Below are 14892 nucleotides of genomic sequence, written 5' to 3'. Positions count from 1 at the left end.
CTTCTACCAGCACAAGGAATTGCTTTTATTTTTTTTTCTTAAGAAAAGACAAAGCAGAAATATGAAACATTAAAACTCTCAAGCCAGTCTTAACTTTACCTAGGTACTAACAAAAAAATTCTATCTATCTTCTTTATCCTGGCCTCAGTCTATACTGGGGTTTGACCTGGGGTGATGAATGGTCACCAAAACAAAAAAAAAATCCAAACCTTCTCTGCTGTCCTTTGCTTTTACAACATGCCACTCCAGCTGCTATGCTGATATGAAAAATAACTCCACCAGGATCTGAGTGCAACCAAGAGAGAGCAGTCTGCCTGAACTTTCAGAGAACATTGAGGAAAGAAAAAGTCTTTTACATTTATTCATTTCAAAAAGGTAATAATTCAAATTTGTCCCAGAAAATAAAGGAAGCATGAGTCTGAGTGAAGAGGTAAAGATGACCCACTGAGAACAACCATTAACCTGTGGACCCAGCCTTGTCTCTGCCATGAACCAGAGCAGAAAACGAGCCAGGTAGAGGAAGCACTACAGGCTGGGTGAGCCTACACACTTTCACCATTTAAAATAGAAGTGATATTTAACTCACATGGATCAGTGTAAGTTTGCAACCATACACCATGGCAAAAGCATCCATAAACAAACAGAATCTCTGTAATAGAATTCATACAATATCACAGACTTAAACAAGGAACTTACTTCAAGAGTTAGGTGCTATGGTATGCAGTGGCAGATGCTTATTGGATCATCCTACCACAAGAAAAAGGATCAAAAGGAGGGCTTTTGGAAGAAATTAGCATTTTTTTTTAAATCCTCTTATCACCAAGCCAAAAGTCAGCAGTCAGCTTGACCAAATCCAAGGGCAGGTGTAAGGTGGTGCCTCTATGCTTTTCATTCCAGGGCATCCTCAAACCCTACTAAGAGAAGACAAGTTCTAATAGCTCAGAAGACCAAAAAGTTCGAGGTAGATCATGTCAGAGTTTAAATAGTTTAATGGTGGTCCAGTTCTTGGCCCCTCAATTCAGGAAGAACACTGAGGGGCTGGAGTGAGTCCAGAGAAGGCAACAGAGCTGCTGAATGGTCTGGAGCACAAGTTTTATGAGAAGTGGCTGAGGGAGCTTGTTGGGGGTGTTCAGCATGGAGAAAAGGAGGCTCAGGGGTCACTGTCACTCTCTACAACTACCTGACAGGAGGCTGTAGCCATGTGGGGATCAGTCTCCTGTCCCAGGCAGCCAGCGACAGGACAAGAGGAAATACTCCCAAGCTACGCCAAGGGAAGTTCAGGTTGGACATCAAGAAGAATTTCTTCCAGAAAGAGTGATTAGACATTGGAATGGGCCGCCCAGGGAGGTGGTAGAGTCACCATCCATGAAGGTGTTTAAGGAAGACTGGACGTGGCACTCAGTGCTGTGGCCTGGTTGATAAGGGGGTGTTTGGTCATGGATTGGACTCAATGATCTCAAACATCTTTTCCAACATGATTGAGCCTATGAAGTGACAGATCCAGAACGAATCAAGTTCCCCTCCTTTCTTCTGTCCACCTTTCCCTTTCTCTCCCTACCCCATATGAGCTCTCCCTCAGTGACAGCAAATGCTGCTAGGACCCACTGCCTCCTCACCCTTCTGAGCCATCATCCAGGCTAACAGTGATAACCAAAACCATGTTGGTAACAGGTCAACCAGCACAGCATCAGCCATAATCTAAATGAGCTCTTCATGAGATATGCATAATCTGTGTGTTTACAATACCTCACCTATGAGAAATATAAAACACAGTCAGGGTCCCCCAACCCAGAGGAAGGCCTGAAGGTGTGCCTTTGGCAGGATTACACGAAGGAAAAGAATCCCAGACTGTTGTTCTTACCTCAGTCACTGATTCTGCCTACTCTAGCTGCTTTGTTTTGGACAGAAGAGGGAATTAATAAATTAGGACAGAAGTAGAGTCTTATTTCTTTAATTAACTGGCAGCACATTCCTTGACCGATGTTTTCTAAAAAACAAATGTCTAAACTGTAGATAAATCACAAAAATAGAAGAGTTATTTGCCTCACTTTTCTTCCGCCAGAAAATAAAAACAAAATCAGACAACTACTGGGTCAGTTTCAAGCCAATTACTCCAATTAATAGGGTTTTTACTCTTTCTTGAAATAAGCAGATTCTAATGTAATTGAAGCCTAAAACAGAAGGACAAATAAAAATGGGGTGGTTGTCTCATCTATCAGATCCATACATTAAAGCTAGAGGGGAAAAAACCCACAGCATAAAAAAGACCCCCTAAACAACAAAAGTCCCCACCACTCTTGCCTCTGTCCCATCTTGGATCCACAACTATGGACAAAATTGGTAACACATGGGAAATAGCAAGTATAATGCATCCACTAGCCCTTTTAGGGAAAACAATAAACAGAGGTAATTAAAAACCATTGCAAATAAGGGAAATAAAAGTTTACTATGACCAGTTTTTAAAAATCCCATGACTGAGGATTCCTAAAAAAATTTGAACTAGACAAGAATTAAAAAGAGTATGTTGAAGATCATTAAAGTATATTTGAACAACAAAATTATTACTCCCCAGAAGGAAGAGTATCTTCCACCTACATACAAAAATAGATACACACACATCTCCTTAATTTGTATTTAATTTACATTCATTCTGAACAGCAGTGAGAACAGAATGAAGGATGTGTTGTCTGCAGACTGAATAAAAAAAACCCAGCAATTTAATTTTGAAATACACAGCGAGGAAACAAAACAAACCCACAAAGCAAATGAAACCAACAGGCAGGAATCTCTCAAGCATGGTGGATAATGCTCCATTTGTTCCATTCCATATCCAGAAAAAACACAGATCAAAGAATATTCCAGACTGCTGATTTTTATCTTCCCGGCAACTGGAATCATTTGAGCCATTTGGCAAAAGTAGATGATGAAAGTTGTAACACTTTCCTGAAACTGCCAAATGCCACAAGAAAAGCTTTGGGTATCTGCCACTAATCTGAAACGCTCTGGTAGAAGCTGCTAACTCCATCAGTCCACTTAAGAGGATTTCTAAATGCCCAAAATGTTTATAACTGAAAGAGGAAAAATGGGCTGATTACTTCCAAGCCAAGCTCAATATTACAAGTCACAATCAGCAAGAAGTTGGTCACAGCTCCATCTGTCTGAAAGAAGAACATGAGGAAGAAAACAGAATCCACAACAAAAATTCTGCCACGAAAAGGCCATGAGAAAAAGCATCCACGGAGTCTGGGTTGAAGGGAACCGTGATGACAATGACACAGTACATCACTACACCTTCGTATTATTTTATCAGTGATGCCAGACTACAGCTACAGAGATTAGAGACAAGTCATGGCTGAGGAAAAAGCTAACTATCCTGATCATCCTTAAAGCTGCTCTGTGTTTAGGGAGCTGGAGTCAAGCCCAATGAGAGACAGCAAAGGAGAATGACCAGGCCTGCTGCTGTGCCCTCAAAATTTCACCATGTTCTAATCCAGGTGGAATGGAGGAATTGGGCAAATTGCTAAGGCAGGTGTAGAACGACACATCTCTCCCAATGCCCCAAGATGTCTGCTATGCAGCCAAAGTCCCACAGGCTGAAAAAGGCTGTAGCATCAGCCAAGATCATCTCCTCCTTTCCAGGTAAAAACCAAAACAGCAGCAGAACAGGTAAGGTTGTGAGGAAGCTGGAGAAAAGTGAGAGAGGAGTGAAAGGAGCAAGGAGGAATTTGTTGCTGATAAGAAAGAATTACTTGCAGTATGGGAATGTCTTCTCTCTACAAAGGAGCAAAAACAGAGGAGGAGAAACACCACCAGACGGACCTTTGTATTTATTTAAGAAAACAAAAAACAAACCAAACAATCAGAGATGATTGAACTAACAGTGTTTTCAAATCCCATTTTGGATGGATGTGAGAGAAAGGCTCATGAGCTCGGACTTCTGCCCAGAGTAATGGTGTATTCAGGGAAGCAAAAGAGCCATCAGCCTAGTCCAGTCCTATACTCCAAATGTGAGAGCTTGTGTAGACGTTAAACCTAAATTGTAAGCACAAACTTGGTCCAGAATCATATTGCTGGCTTCTTTTAAGTTGTATTGGACTGAGTGCACAAAAAAAGGGAGTTTCTTATTCTGCATTTTTAATTGCTGAATTAAAACAGAGACTACACTGTTTTATCTTGCTAAATTCTATATATTCCTTCAAGCTGTAAAACATGACGGGTGGGATTTTAAGGATGCTGGGAAATTGTGGTTGCAAGACTAGAAATTGCTGAAAAGAGATTAAAAGGGTGATGATACATCAGTAGCAAAAACTAGAACAAGATTTTATTTGCCTAAGTTTTAAGTAGATGTGCTATTGCCCCTTCACAATTTTATTTCAAACAAAAGGTCTATATGGAAACTAGGAAAACGCAAATCTGGAGAGACTTCAAAGAGAGAACTTGATGACGTCAGGGGTATTTACACTGACAGCAGCATTATGGGATTCACAGTATTTTTAAATTAAGGACATGGCTCAATAATTGCCAGTCCTGTGCACTTACATATTCTAATTGAAATTTTACATTCTGACATAAACTACAAATCCTAAATATAGACAGTGTGGTCTTTTCTTTGGAACTTGCTACTCAAATACATCAATTATGGCAATTTAATTGGACATGCTTTTATTTTATTAAAAATAGCTGTTCGAAGACTTCAAGCCAGCCAGTTCAGTACTGTCAATGGCAAATGATAAAACATTTCAAATTACTTGTGTTACCTTTAAGGAATGCAGTAATTTTCGAGAGCCAAACAGAACATATAATCTAAGTGATTACTTAGCTTATCTACTAAAACACTGTACATAGCTGTCTGATGATTTACTCTTTCATTATTCCATTAATGGAATCAGCTAATAAAACATGAATGCAGAGCCCAAATATTTTGGACAGTCACCAAAGTCCCATGGCGGCTTTATTTCCCAAAATAAAGACTTGACTCCTTGCACGACAGCAGATATGACTTAAACTGGGAGAAAAGAGTTTCTAATTGATTTAACACGGCCAGCCCCAAACCCTCAGCATTTTTGCTCCTTCCTCCTCTCTTTTTTAAAGTTGTTTCATGCAGGTAGCTCGGGGAACATAAAAAGAACAGCAGAAGCAAGGCACACTTGATACCACTCCACAAGATGAAGAGACCTGCTTGCTGGAGCAATGCACTTGTTTAAACACAGAGAGGTGGGGAGAGAGGCCAGCAATGAAGGATGTGTACCAATTATGTTTCCACACAGAATCCCACTGAGAGCAATAGTGCAAGAATCCCATTCATTTTGTTGGGATTCATTTATTTCCGAATGTTAAAAGTTACTGCAGCACATAATGTAGCCACAGTAATAGCATCACTAGGGTCCACTGGCCATTGTAGTTTGGATCATTGTGAAAGACATTTTTTATTACCGAAAAAACCCCCAACAAAACCCAAGCCTCAAAAGTGGGTGGAAGGACAGCAGTATTTAAAGAGATGTGCTGTATAATGTCTGCCACTGAAACCCTTGAAACAGGAAAACCAAAAACTCTTCAAATTAAGATATGAATGCTGTTAGAAAGTTTCAAAATGTTTTCCTCCCCCAGTCCATTAATTCCATTCTGGCAAAGCACTGATACAGCAAAACACTGGGAAAACTTAAAGTGTACAAGCAGGCCTCCTGAAATCAGAGGGGGAAAGATTTGAAGGTAAAGACATGCCCATGCTTAAATACTCCTCTGTTAATGTGTTAAGAGTCATCTGCTAATTGTCTTTACAAATAAATCTGAATGAAATTTCAGAGAACCCTTTTAAATTTCTTGTGAATTTAAAAGCCTCCCCTACCTTATACTAGGACCTAGAGAATAGAATCTGGAAAGAAAATTTCAAAATTTGTTCTAATTTTTAGATTTACATTTGGTGATTTGTGTTAAGCCTTATTTCATAAAACACATAACTGAAGATCTTTCTAGCAAGCAATGGCACAGAATTGGGGATGAAGTGGTCTCCAAAAGGTCCACACCAGTATTTCTCAATCTCTTTAAATCTAAAGCTCCCCTGAGCCTCTCTGAAAAAAACCTGAGTGGCTGTTTTGAGCAGTGTCACCATAACTCATCTCTGGCCCACTCCAAATCAGGTCTTATTTTGAACAGCTTTATTTTTTTTCCCCCAATTTCCATCTCTACATCTTGCTGCTTGTTTTTGTTTGGATGACATTTCTTGCCACTGCTTATGACATCCCATGGTCCACTGATTGATATACACAGATTTAGTCCATCTTACTGCCTAATATGTGACCAGCCATAAACAGGCAGCTGTTTTTACATTTCTCCAGTGGCAGAGATGCCACAATCTCTCCAGCCAAACTATCACAGAGGTACAAATACCTCAGCTTGGGAAAGATTTTCCTAATGCTAACTTAAACCTTACAGCAATACGGTCCTGTTACTTTTTGTCCTAATTACAATGATTTTATGATTATTTACTATAATCTCCATTCTCCTGAAAACTGGCGAAGGCACATGGAAAACAAAGAGGTGATTGGTGAGAGCCAGCGTGGCTTCACCAGAGGCAAATCATGCCTGGCCAATTTTGGTGGCTTTCCCTGGTGGACAGGGGCACCTTGTCTACCTGGACTTGCGCCAAGCATTTGGCACTGTCACATGTGACACCCCTGTCTCTGGAGAGACATGGATATGATGGATGAACTTCAGCAGGTTTCCCATGCAACTGGAAGTATACAAACTGACACCAAGCAAAAAGAGGAGCAATAAACATTGGCAAGCAAAAATAAATGTTCATTTAGAACATCAATATTCAATAAGAATAAATGCCAAATTCTAGAAGTCTTTACATCTATCTACTGCTTCCTTCTTAGCCACAAGGCCTGTCAGAGAAGAAAATTAGATTGTTTTGACATAATTTGGTCTCGAAAAATCTGTGTTAGCTGTTACAACTGGTATATACAATTTGAGATGTCAAAAGATTTATATCATTGGAAAGGTAGGGCAAATAATTGAAGCTCTGATGGGCCTAACAAGACTGCTGTAATAAAGAAATCACTCAAAGGAACTTCGTTCAGCAGAGCAAGCCATCAAAGCTGCAGCTAATACTCAGCCAACTTGCTAAAAGAGAATTACTTCTACTCCAAATTTATGCACTCAGTATTGAGGAAAGCATGAACTAAATGTATGGAACACAATATAAATCTCAGAAGAAAAGAAATTCCCTTCCTTACGACGTTGCTCTTTTTGTGTAGCAAATTTGGTGACTGGCAGTACGTTTTAATCCAAATACGCGCACATCCGAAATTACAGATACATCTCGCTCCCCCAGCGACTTTATAACATGTTGCTAGGTAACAGTGCATACAAGTCAGGTTTCAAGACCTTTAGTAAGTCACCATAAAATAACTGCATAGGCCTTTTGCATGAATAATGTACACTTGTATCTTTTCTCTGATGCCAATAGATCAGACACTGAAAACATGACCATCCGCCAAACTGGGAACAGTTTCCCATCAACTGCTACATGAAAAGCCGCCACACCAAATTGTTGCATGTTCTCTCAGTGTCCAGGCTTTCCCCACTCTCCTGCACTCTGCTCTCATTGCTGCTACACACAGCCATCATGAGCACCACCCTCCCCAGGCCAGCCCTGATGACATGCAGAGCCTCTTTGTGCACAGCAACCCAAATTTAAGATCGACATAGGAACAACAACATGTGTGGGACAGCTGTTTGACAGTGCAAGATGGATTTCATATCAAGTCCAAATTTGAAACTCAAGTACAGAAATGTACAAGCAAATCAAAACAGACTCATCCTGCCCGCTTTTTGTCAGTCAGAGCAATAATTTATATTGACAGATTATTTAATTTTTTTTCAGGGGTAAGTCCTGTGGCTTCTTCCAACCAACACAGCAAACCATCTGTGCCAGCACAATTCACCTCCTGCTTGCCCTCAGCTGTTTTCTCTTTTTCTGGCTGGCTTCATGAAGCCTCAGTCTTGATTTTTTGTATTAACCCATTCTATTCCATTCCTCACTGAACTGTGATCCCAAAGGTAGAAAGATCTGGGAAGATGAGGAGAGAAGGATTTTCCTAAACAAATGGCTGTATTTTCACCAAGGCTGGGCATTAAGACAGAGCTATTTCCTTAGTTTACCTGACAACAAAATTTGCTCAAATATAACTTACTTTCCATTTAAAGAAGAAAGCTGACATTATTTTCTATTGAAAAGGTTACCTTCTATCTCCAATGTCTAAAACTTCCCATAAGGATTGAGATCTCCTTGTAAAACAGAAGTTTCTTGAGTGACATTTTTCCTGACTTCTTTCTCTTCAAAAATTCAAGGCCAATTTTGAAAACATTTGGCATAGAACACCTCCCCAGCATATCAACTGTTCTGAACTATTCAGTCAAATCAATAAAAGAGCACATAAAATATAACAGATCCACCCTAAACACATCCTACACTTCAGTCTCACATATGAACACCATTCTTAAAGCAATAATCTAACAGTGAGAAAACACTAAACACATGCTTGGCATTAGATACGGAGTTCAATTAAAATAATAATAATAATTAAAAAAAGAAAAGCTGTACATGAATCTCTAGGACAACTCTTCTTTTAAAAGTGTTAACAAAACCCAAAAGCAGTAACATTCACACTTCACATGTATTTACTACATAGACCTCAAATACCATTTGGAAAGGAAGGTGACCAATACTTTACTGGTCCTTTTTAACAGATGGGTAAAGGCAGAGAAGAACTGAATTTTTGAACATGCTGGACACCTTGGTGACCCTCAGTGATTTCAGACTAGAACTACAGGTATTCAAGCATGCCTGGAAAACACACCACAAGAGATTTGCCAAGGTAAACGCTAATGAACATGAAAGCCTGGATAAATAGTTCTCACTCCTAATCCCAGCAATTAAACAGCAAAACCCCTCTCTTCTCACTGCTTCCCCTCTGCCCTCCACCATACACCTCTTCTATCAAAAGAAACAAGGAATTATAAGTTAAGAATGTACAATTTTTTCTCCTTGCAATTCCATGACTTAACAAACCCAAGACAAAGTGTCTCTTAGCTCCTAAAGGAGCAGTCAATGCTGCTGCTCAATTACCTGACAGCTTCATAAGAAAATCTGATGCCATCTTGACAGAGATATCTTGGCTGAATAGTGCTGATGCTGTATTGGCCACAAAGTCAGAGGAGTCTTTCAGCTTTGTGTTGTTGGGGGCTCTGTCAACAGTGCTAAGAGCAAAAGGTGCAGCTGAGGCGCCAGTGTCATCTCTGGGCTCTTCTTTCACCAGCAAAGGTGGAACCCCCCCACCAGGCTGCCCAGCCACATCAGGTGTTTTGGATACAGTGAGGTCAGGCCCTGCTCCTTCCCTCTGTGGTCCCGGGCAGGAGTCACTGTTTAGCTGTGGTGACCCCTTCACCTCAGTTTCTGGCATTTCCTCCTTCACTTTAGACTCTGTCCTGAGGAAATGTTGATGGCAACGCATGTGGAGTTTCAGGCTGAAGTGGCGGGAGGACGTAAAAGGGCATAGCTGGCATTGGAAGGTCTCACCCCTGTCTTGGTGCTGATGAACCTGGTTCAAGAGGTGAAAGATAAAAGCATATATTAAGCCAAGCAGATTAATAGCATTGTAGAAATCTCAACTCTGCATTTCTCACACCATTTAAAAAAAAAGAAAATATTAACTAATGAGTGAACTCTTCATTCTGAGCACTTGGAAAGTGGTCGGACACCAAGAACAGTAGGATTCTTTCACACAAGTTAAAGAACATAAACATCAGACTCAAGTGAAAACAAAAAAATCAGGAACATCTGTTTCTGCAGCTTGGAAATGATGAAGTCTGCTTTGGATCAAACAACCCTTACAACCAGATCCTGATGACCTGTCAGTGCATAAAGACTTCCAAGCTATAACTAATAGCTTTCTTGATTAAAAAACAAACATAACTCTGTGCAACCTAACTAATAAAAATTGTTCAGAGCGACCCAGCAAAAAAAAAACCAACCCAACCAGTACAGCAATGTCCATCATTGATTTATGTATCATTAGAGTAAAAACAGCACCTGGCAATACTGAGGAGCTATTGAAACAGTTTGCTGCAAATTAATTCTACCAGAAAATAAACAGCTCTTCTATGATAAAATAGAAGCACGAGAGATGATGTCTGCCATCTCTCTCTGTCTAGTTTATCAGTCAATTAAGGATCACAGTTAATCTTACTGCCCTCATATTTTGACTACAGGCTCTTTGTCACAGAGCCTGCATGCTCCAGTATGAATACAATGCCTGGTATCCTCAGGGTCGATACCGATTACCTTTTAAAGGGAACTCCATCCATCTGTATGTAATGGCTCACATATTATATGAACAGACACACTCATTAAACTATATAAGCTATATACATATAATTACACAATGTCTTGCTTCATACAGTACTCATTAAAGGGAAGGAACAACTGAGCCCAGCGTAATAACAGCAGGGCTGTTGAAAAATCTTTTCGCTATGGCTTTACAAATAAATTTTAAATCCTGACAGCAGCACTCCAGGCTACTCCCTGCAAAAAAGCTGGCAAATGCATACATTTGTTCCTTACTAATAGATGAACATGTGATCAGGGCACACTGGCACCAGCTGAGCTCCACACATTCGCTTTCACTTGTGACTCAAGTTGGTTGGAAACGTTTCAGTGAGACAGATTTTTGTTGGAAAATGGCAATTTGTTGAATGCAAAATATTTCACCTGAAACATGGAGAGGTTTGATGAACTCTTGGCAGACAAGGTGTGATTCCCTACCCTACTGAATGGCACTCTTCCTTCTCCCTGCTACCTGGGCTTGGCTCAGAAGCAGCCAGCTGTGCCAGGGATCCAAGGCTTCCTGCTACAGCCTGGGAGTCCAAAAGCCCTGAGGGCAGCAGATCTACTGAGGGAACTTGGAAAACCTAGCTTTAGCTAAGGCTTTCAGCACTTTCCAGTCTCCTGCAGAGCTGAGATCTAGATCCTGAGGGCCCTGGTGCAGACACTGCAGAGCTCCGGGGTAACGGCAGCATCTCCCAAACAGGGCTCTGTAAGAATTCAGGCTGGACTCTCCCATGGCTGTAGACTTGGCCTGATTCATTTCCTGTATAGCAAGAGGAATTCAGTCACAAGCTCGGATCCAGGATTTCCAGCTCTACACAATCCCTCAACTCAGGTCTGCTAAAATGTGAAGCTGGGAGATGTCCCTCTTTTTGTACATTTTGCATTCAGTGAAGACACATTTCACCAGTGCTGTGTACCTTTCATTCAGTAGTTCTTTGGGGGCTCTGGAAGTGCTAGACAGATAGCAAGAGAGAATTTCTCTTGACCAGAATGAAATTCTCAATGCTGTATAAGCATGACATTTACACACAAAGCAATTCTGGAATCTTATAATCTTGCAGAAGAATAGCAGCACAATAAATTCTAAATATTAGTAGCAGTTTACAATGAAAATGCCAAGCAGATTGCCTTTCTACACTACTGGAAGCAGGATGGTCTGTGAGCACAGCAGTGTGTAAGCACTCTTCACAGAGAACACCAAGATGTACTCAGGGCAGCGAGCACCCTCACCATGGCAACTTTATCTCTTACACCCACAGATTCTGTGTGCCAGGGTTTCTCTCCAGGATCCCCTTCAATCAACATGTCCCTGCCTATGTATTTAACCACATCTTCCAGAGGCCCCTATCACATCCATCAATACGATGCCTTCAGAAGGCTGTCACTGCTGCAGGCGGGTGACAAAGCCTGTGTGGGAGCCCACCTTCTCTCCCTGGGAGTATGGCATGCCACCCCTGCAATATCTTTTGAGAATGGATGAAAATAGGAGCCACTGATTCATTCGATTTGGATTTTTTTCTCCTGCCCAAAGACAGTAAATTCATCACCAATGGATTTCTCATAAAGAACGTTTATAACTCATAGCCAAGGAATGACAGAGTTCAAACCCAAACATTTTGAGTATTGAAAGGAAAAATTTTAGATCTAGAAAAAGAAAAAAAAAACATTAAGCCAGATATTTACCCCCAAATGTCCAGAGTCTATTCCCACCAGAAGATTTTAACTTCTATTTTATTTTCAAAAATAAATAATAATAATTTAAAAATCTGAACACTAGAGCGATTTCAGCTTCGCTTTAAAGGAAAAGCTGTCCCTTATTTTCCCATTCAACAGCAGCTAAAAAAGCCAAGAATTGCCACTCTTTGCCATTTGGGGGGAAAAGTCAAGGCAGCAACTACTTGCTGCAGAATAAAAAACAAGAAACCCTGTAGAGCTACACAGAAAACCACAGGGGAGATTCAGGCCATGCAGAGTTACAGTCCAAAAAGCTGCCTGCCCCCTCCAAGAGGCAGAGAATGGCTCTTACACTGTGCTAATGCTACCCAAACCATCAGATGTCTTCTTTAGACTCAAACAGGCTCTTCCTGCAAGAACCACAGGCAGGAGGAGACAAGAGGGTAGCTGGCAGGTTTTCCCCAAAGTGCCAGTCTGAGCCCAGCTGCTGCCAGATTTGGGTGTCTCTGAATTACGCTGCAACAAACCACAGTGCACAACCTGCTCATACACAATGCTTCTTTCAAAATCCCATAAAACTACTGTTTGAATTATGCCAGAATCACTTAAGGGCTTCTGGCTTCGGAGTTTATTTCCTTTAACCACGGATGTTCTCCTTGACTTACCAAAGTACTTGTATCGTCTTTATTTTAACCCTACAGCCTGCCCAGTCTCAAATGATATTTTGTGGTTCTGCAGTTTTTCAGTGTGTGCTTGCTATGACACATGCAGTAATTTTCAACAGAATTATAGTGTCCTCACAAACTTTATGCCCTGTTTGAGGACTTGGGTACAAGTTATCTATTAGTCAAAAAATTTTAGTTTTTGTTTCTCTCGGTTTCTCTCGCTGCCTCCTCATTCTCACGTTACAAGAAAGAAAAAGAGAGACCGTTCAGTTTATCTTCTCTATCAAACATTATTCTGATCGCACATCTCTCACCCTCCTGGCAGTCCCACTCTTTTCAGCTTCTTTCTCCAAAGGGAGTCCTTTCTTGCCATCCCAATAATTTTCACTGCCAGCTTTTAAAGCCCCTTCCATTCTCATGTCTTTTTTGATGCAGTGACCAGGAGTGGCAGCATACCATATGCTAATAGTAACATTGTTACATTTTCAGTGTTATTTCTGTTTTATTCTCCAGACACTCAAATATCTAATGTGCCAAGAAAAGGTTTTCATTGAACTGTCTACAACAATATCCAGATATTTTTCCTGAGCAGTTACAGTTCATTATATCTGACAGCCAGGTGCATTATTAGACTCTGGTTTCCAAGGTACAGTACCTTCTATTTGTCAACAATAACTTCATTTGCCCCCTTGTTTATCAGCCAGCCAGCCTCCTTTTGTTCCCTTTCAAGATTTGCTTTTCTTAATCTCAATTCATGCACATAAGGTTGTACCATCTATAATTCTCTTATCCACAGTCATCACTCTGTGTAGATAGCATTTGCTAAAATATGCACAATTCCACTTTTAGTAATGGAACACCCCTCTGTTAGCCTTTTGTCATGCTTAAAATTGCTAATTCCTTCCTACCCTTTGTTTTACCATCTCTTGGTGAATTTCTAATTTGCCATAGTACATCACACTGCTTAATTTATTTGGCAGCTTCTCTGTGAGAAGCTTTGCCAAAGGCTTTTTTCATAGACCACATAAATTTCCACTGATTCTTAAGTCCGTGATTTTCCTGACATGCTCAAAACATCTTAGTAGAGGAACACACAATTTTCTTTTACAGAAACCACATGTCCCTATCGTATCACATCATTTGTATCACTGTGCTGGGTTTTCTGTTACTTTTTTTTTTTTTTTGTGGACATTGTAACTTTCCTGGTATCCTAAGCCACTTCTTAAATCATCTTTTCATACTTAAAAGCAACATCCCTGCTGATTTACCAGCCATACAGATGTGGCACAGTTACAAATATATGTGATCCCACCCAAGAGGGTAAAACAGGAGTAGGGGTGAGGAAAAGGGTGACACAGGCACATCCTGCAAGTTTTGTAGTGCTGCTAAAGTTGATCTTTTCCCTTCCCTAAAGCTGGGTAATGCTTTGCACAGACTCTCCTTTCTGGTGATGAGACACAGGCATTCACATTTCATTTGTGGGATTTAACTAGGGTTTTTTGCTATTATTTTAAAAATTGACTACACTTTCTATTTTACATCTATCAGGTGCCCTCTTTTCATTTCATGCTCTTTTCTAACAAATTCCCTCATTTTTAAAATATTGCATTTTCAAAAGTTGAGTGCTACAGTGCTAGTTTTGATATGATCCTTCCCCTCAGGACACATGTTATTTATATAGTATTTTCTTTTTTAAACTATTTCCTTGCTTTGCTTGAGAACAAAGGGGAAAAAAAAGCCTCTCTGCAGGGCTGGACTGGACGAGGTGTTAAAAAAATTATTTTTTGAAAAGATTTAAGGTAGCAATGCATATCCTGTCTTATCCTTGTCTCATATGCAAAAAGTGCAACTAAAAGGTAGATACTTTAAGTCACTTGTGGTACCTGTCAGACTCTGGGCACAGATCTCGTGTGTTGAAAAGCTGTGCAAGTTTGCATTACCTCCCCTCAGCTGATGGGGAGGTCATGGAATCACAAGTGCCTCCCAGGGCTCCTAAAGTTTAACTTAAAAATAAACAAAACCCTCTCCCATAAACACAGCCAGCCTCCCTCTCCCAAGAAGGTGAAGATGCTTTAAAAAGAACCAGTCCCATACTTCACACCAAAGTGGATTAGGAAAGCTTATTCAGTTGTCTGACAGTAGCTGAGGAAGAAAGAGGGA

At 40.5% G+C, this 14892-nt stretch overlaps 1 protein-coding gene across 3 annotated transcripts in view; it reads right to left on the bottom strand.

The window, feature by feature from the left end:
- The window catches only part of ZNF827 (zinc finger protein 827), a 100296-nt gene that overhangs the window by 51366 nt on the left and 34038 nt on the right, over positions 1–14892 (bottom strand). For all 3 annotated transcript variants that reach the window (XR_014226389.1, XM_082281286.1, XM_082281287.1), the window contains exon 4: positions 9134–9605. Coding sequence is in view for 2 of the 3 variants with exons in the window: in XM_082281286.1 (XP_082137412.1) it covers positions 9134–9605 (472 nt within the window). In the remaining variant the exon portion in view is untranslated. The remainder of the gene's footprint in view (positions 1–9133; positions 9606–14892) is intronic.

This window comes from Coloeus monedula, assembly GCF_965178545.1.
Source record: "Coloeus monedula genome assembly, chromosome: 5".
Lineage (NCBI taxonomy): Eukaryota > Metazoa > Chordata > Aves > Passeriformes > Corvidae > Coloeus > Coloeus monedula.
The sequence above is the reverse complement of the archived record's forward strand: the minus strand, read 5'-3'. Positions and strand labels throughout refer to the sequence as shown.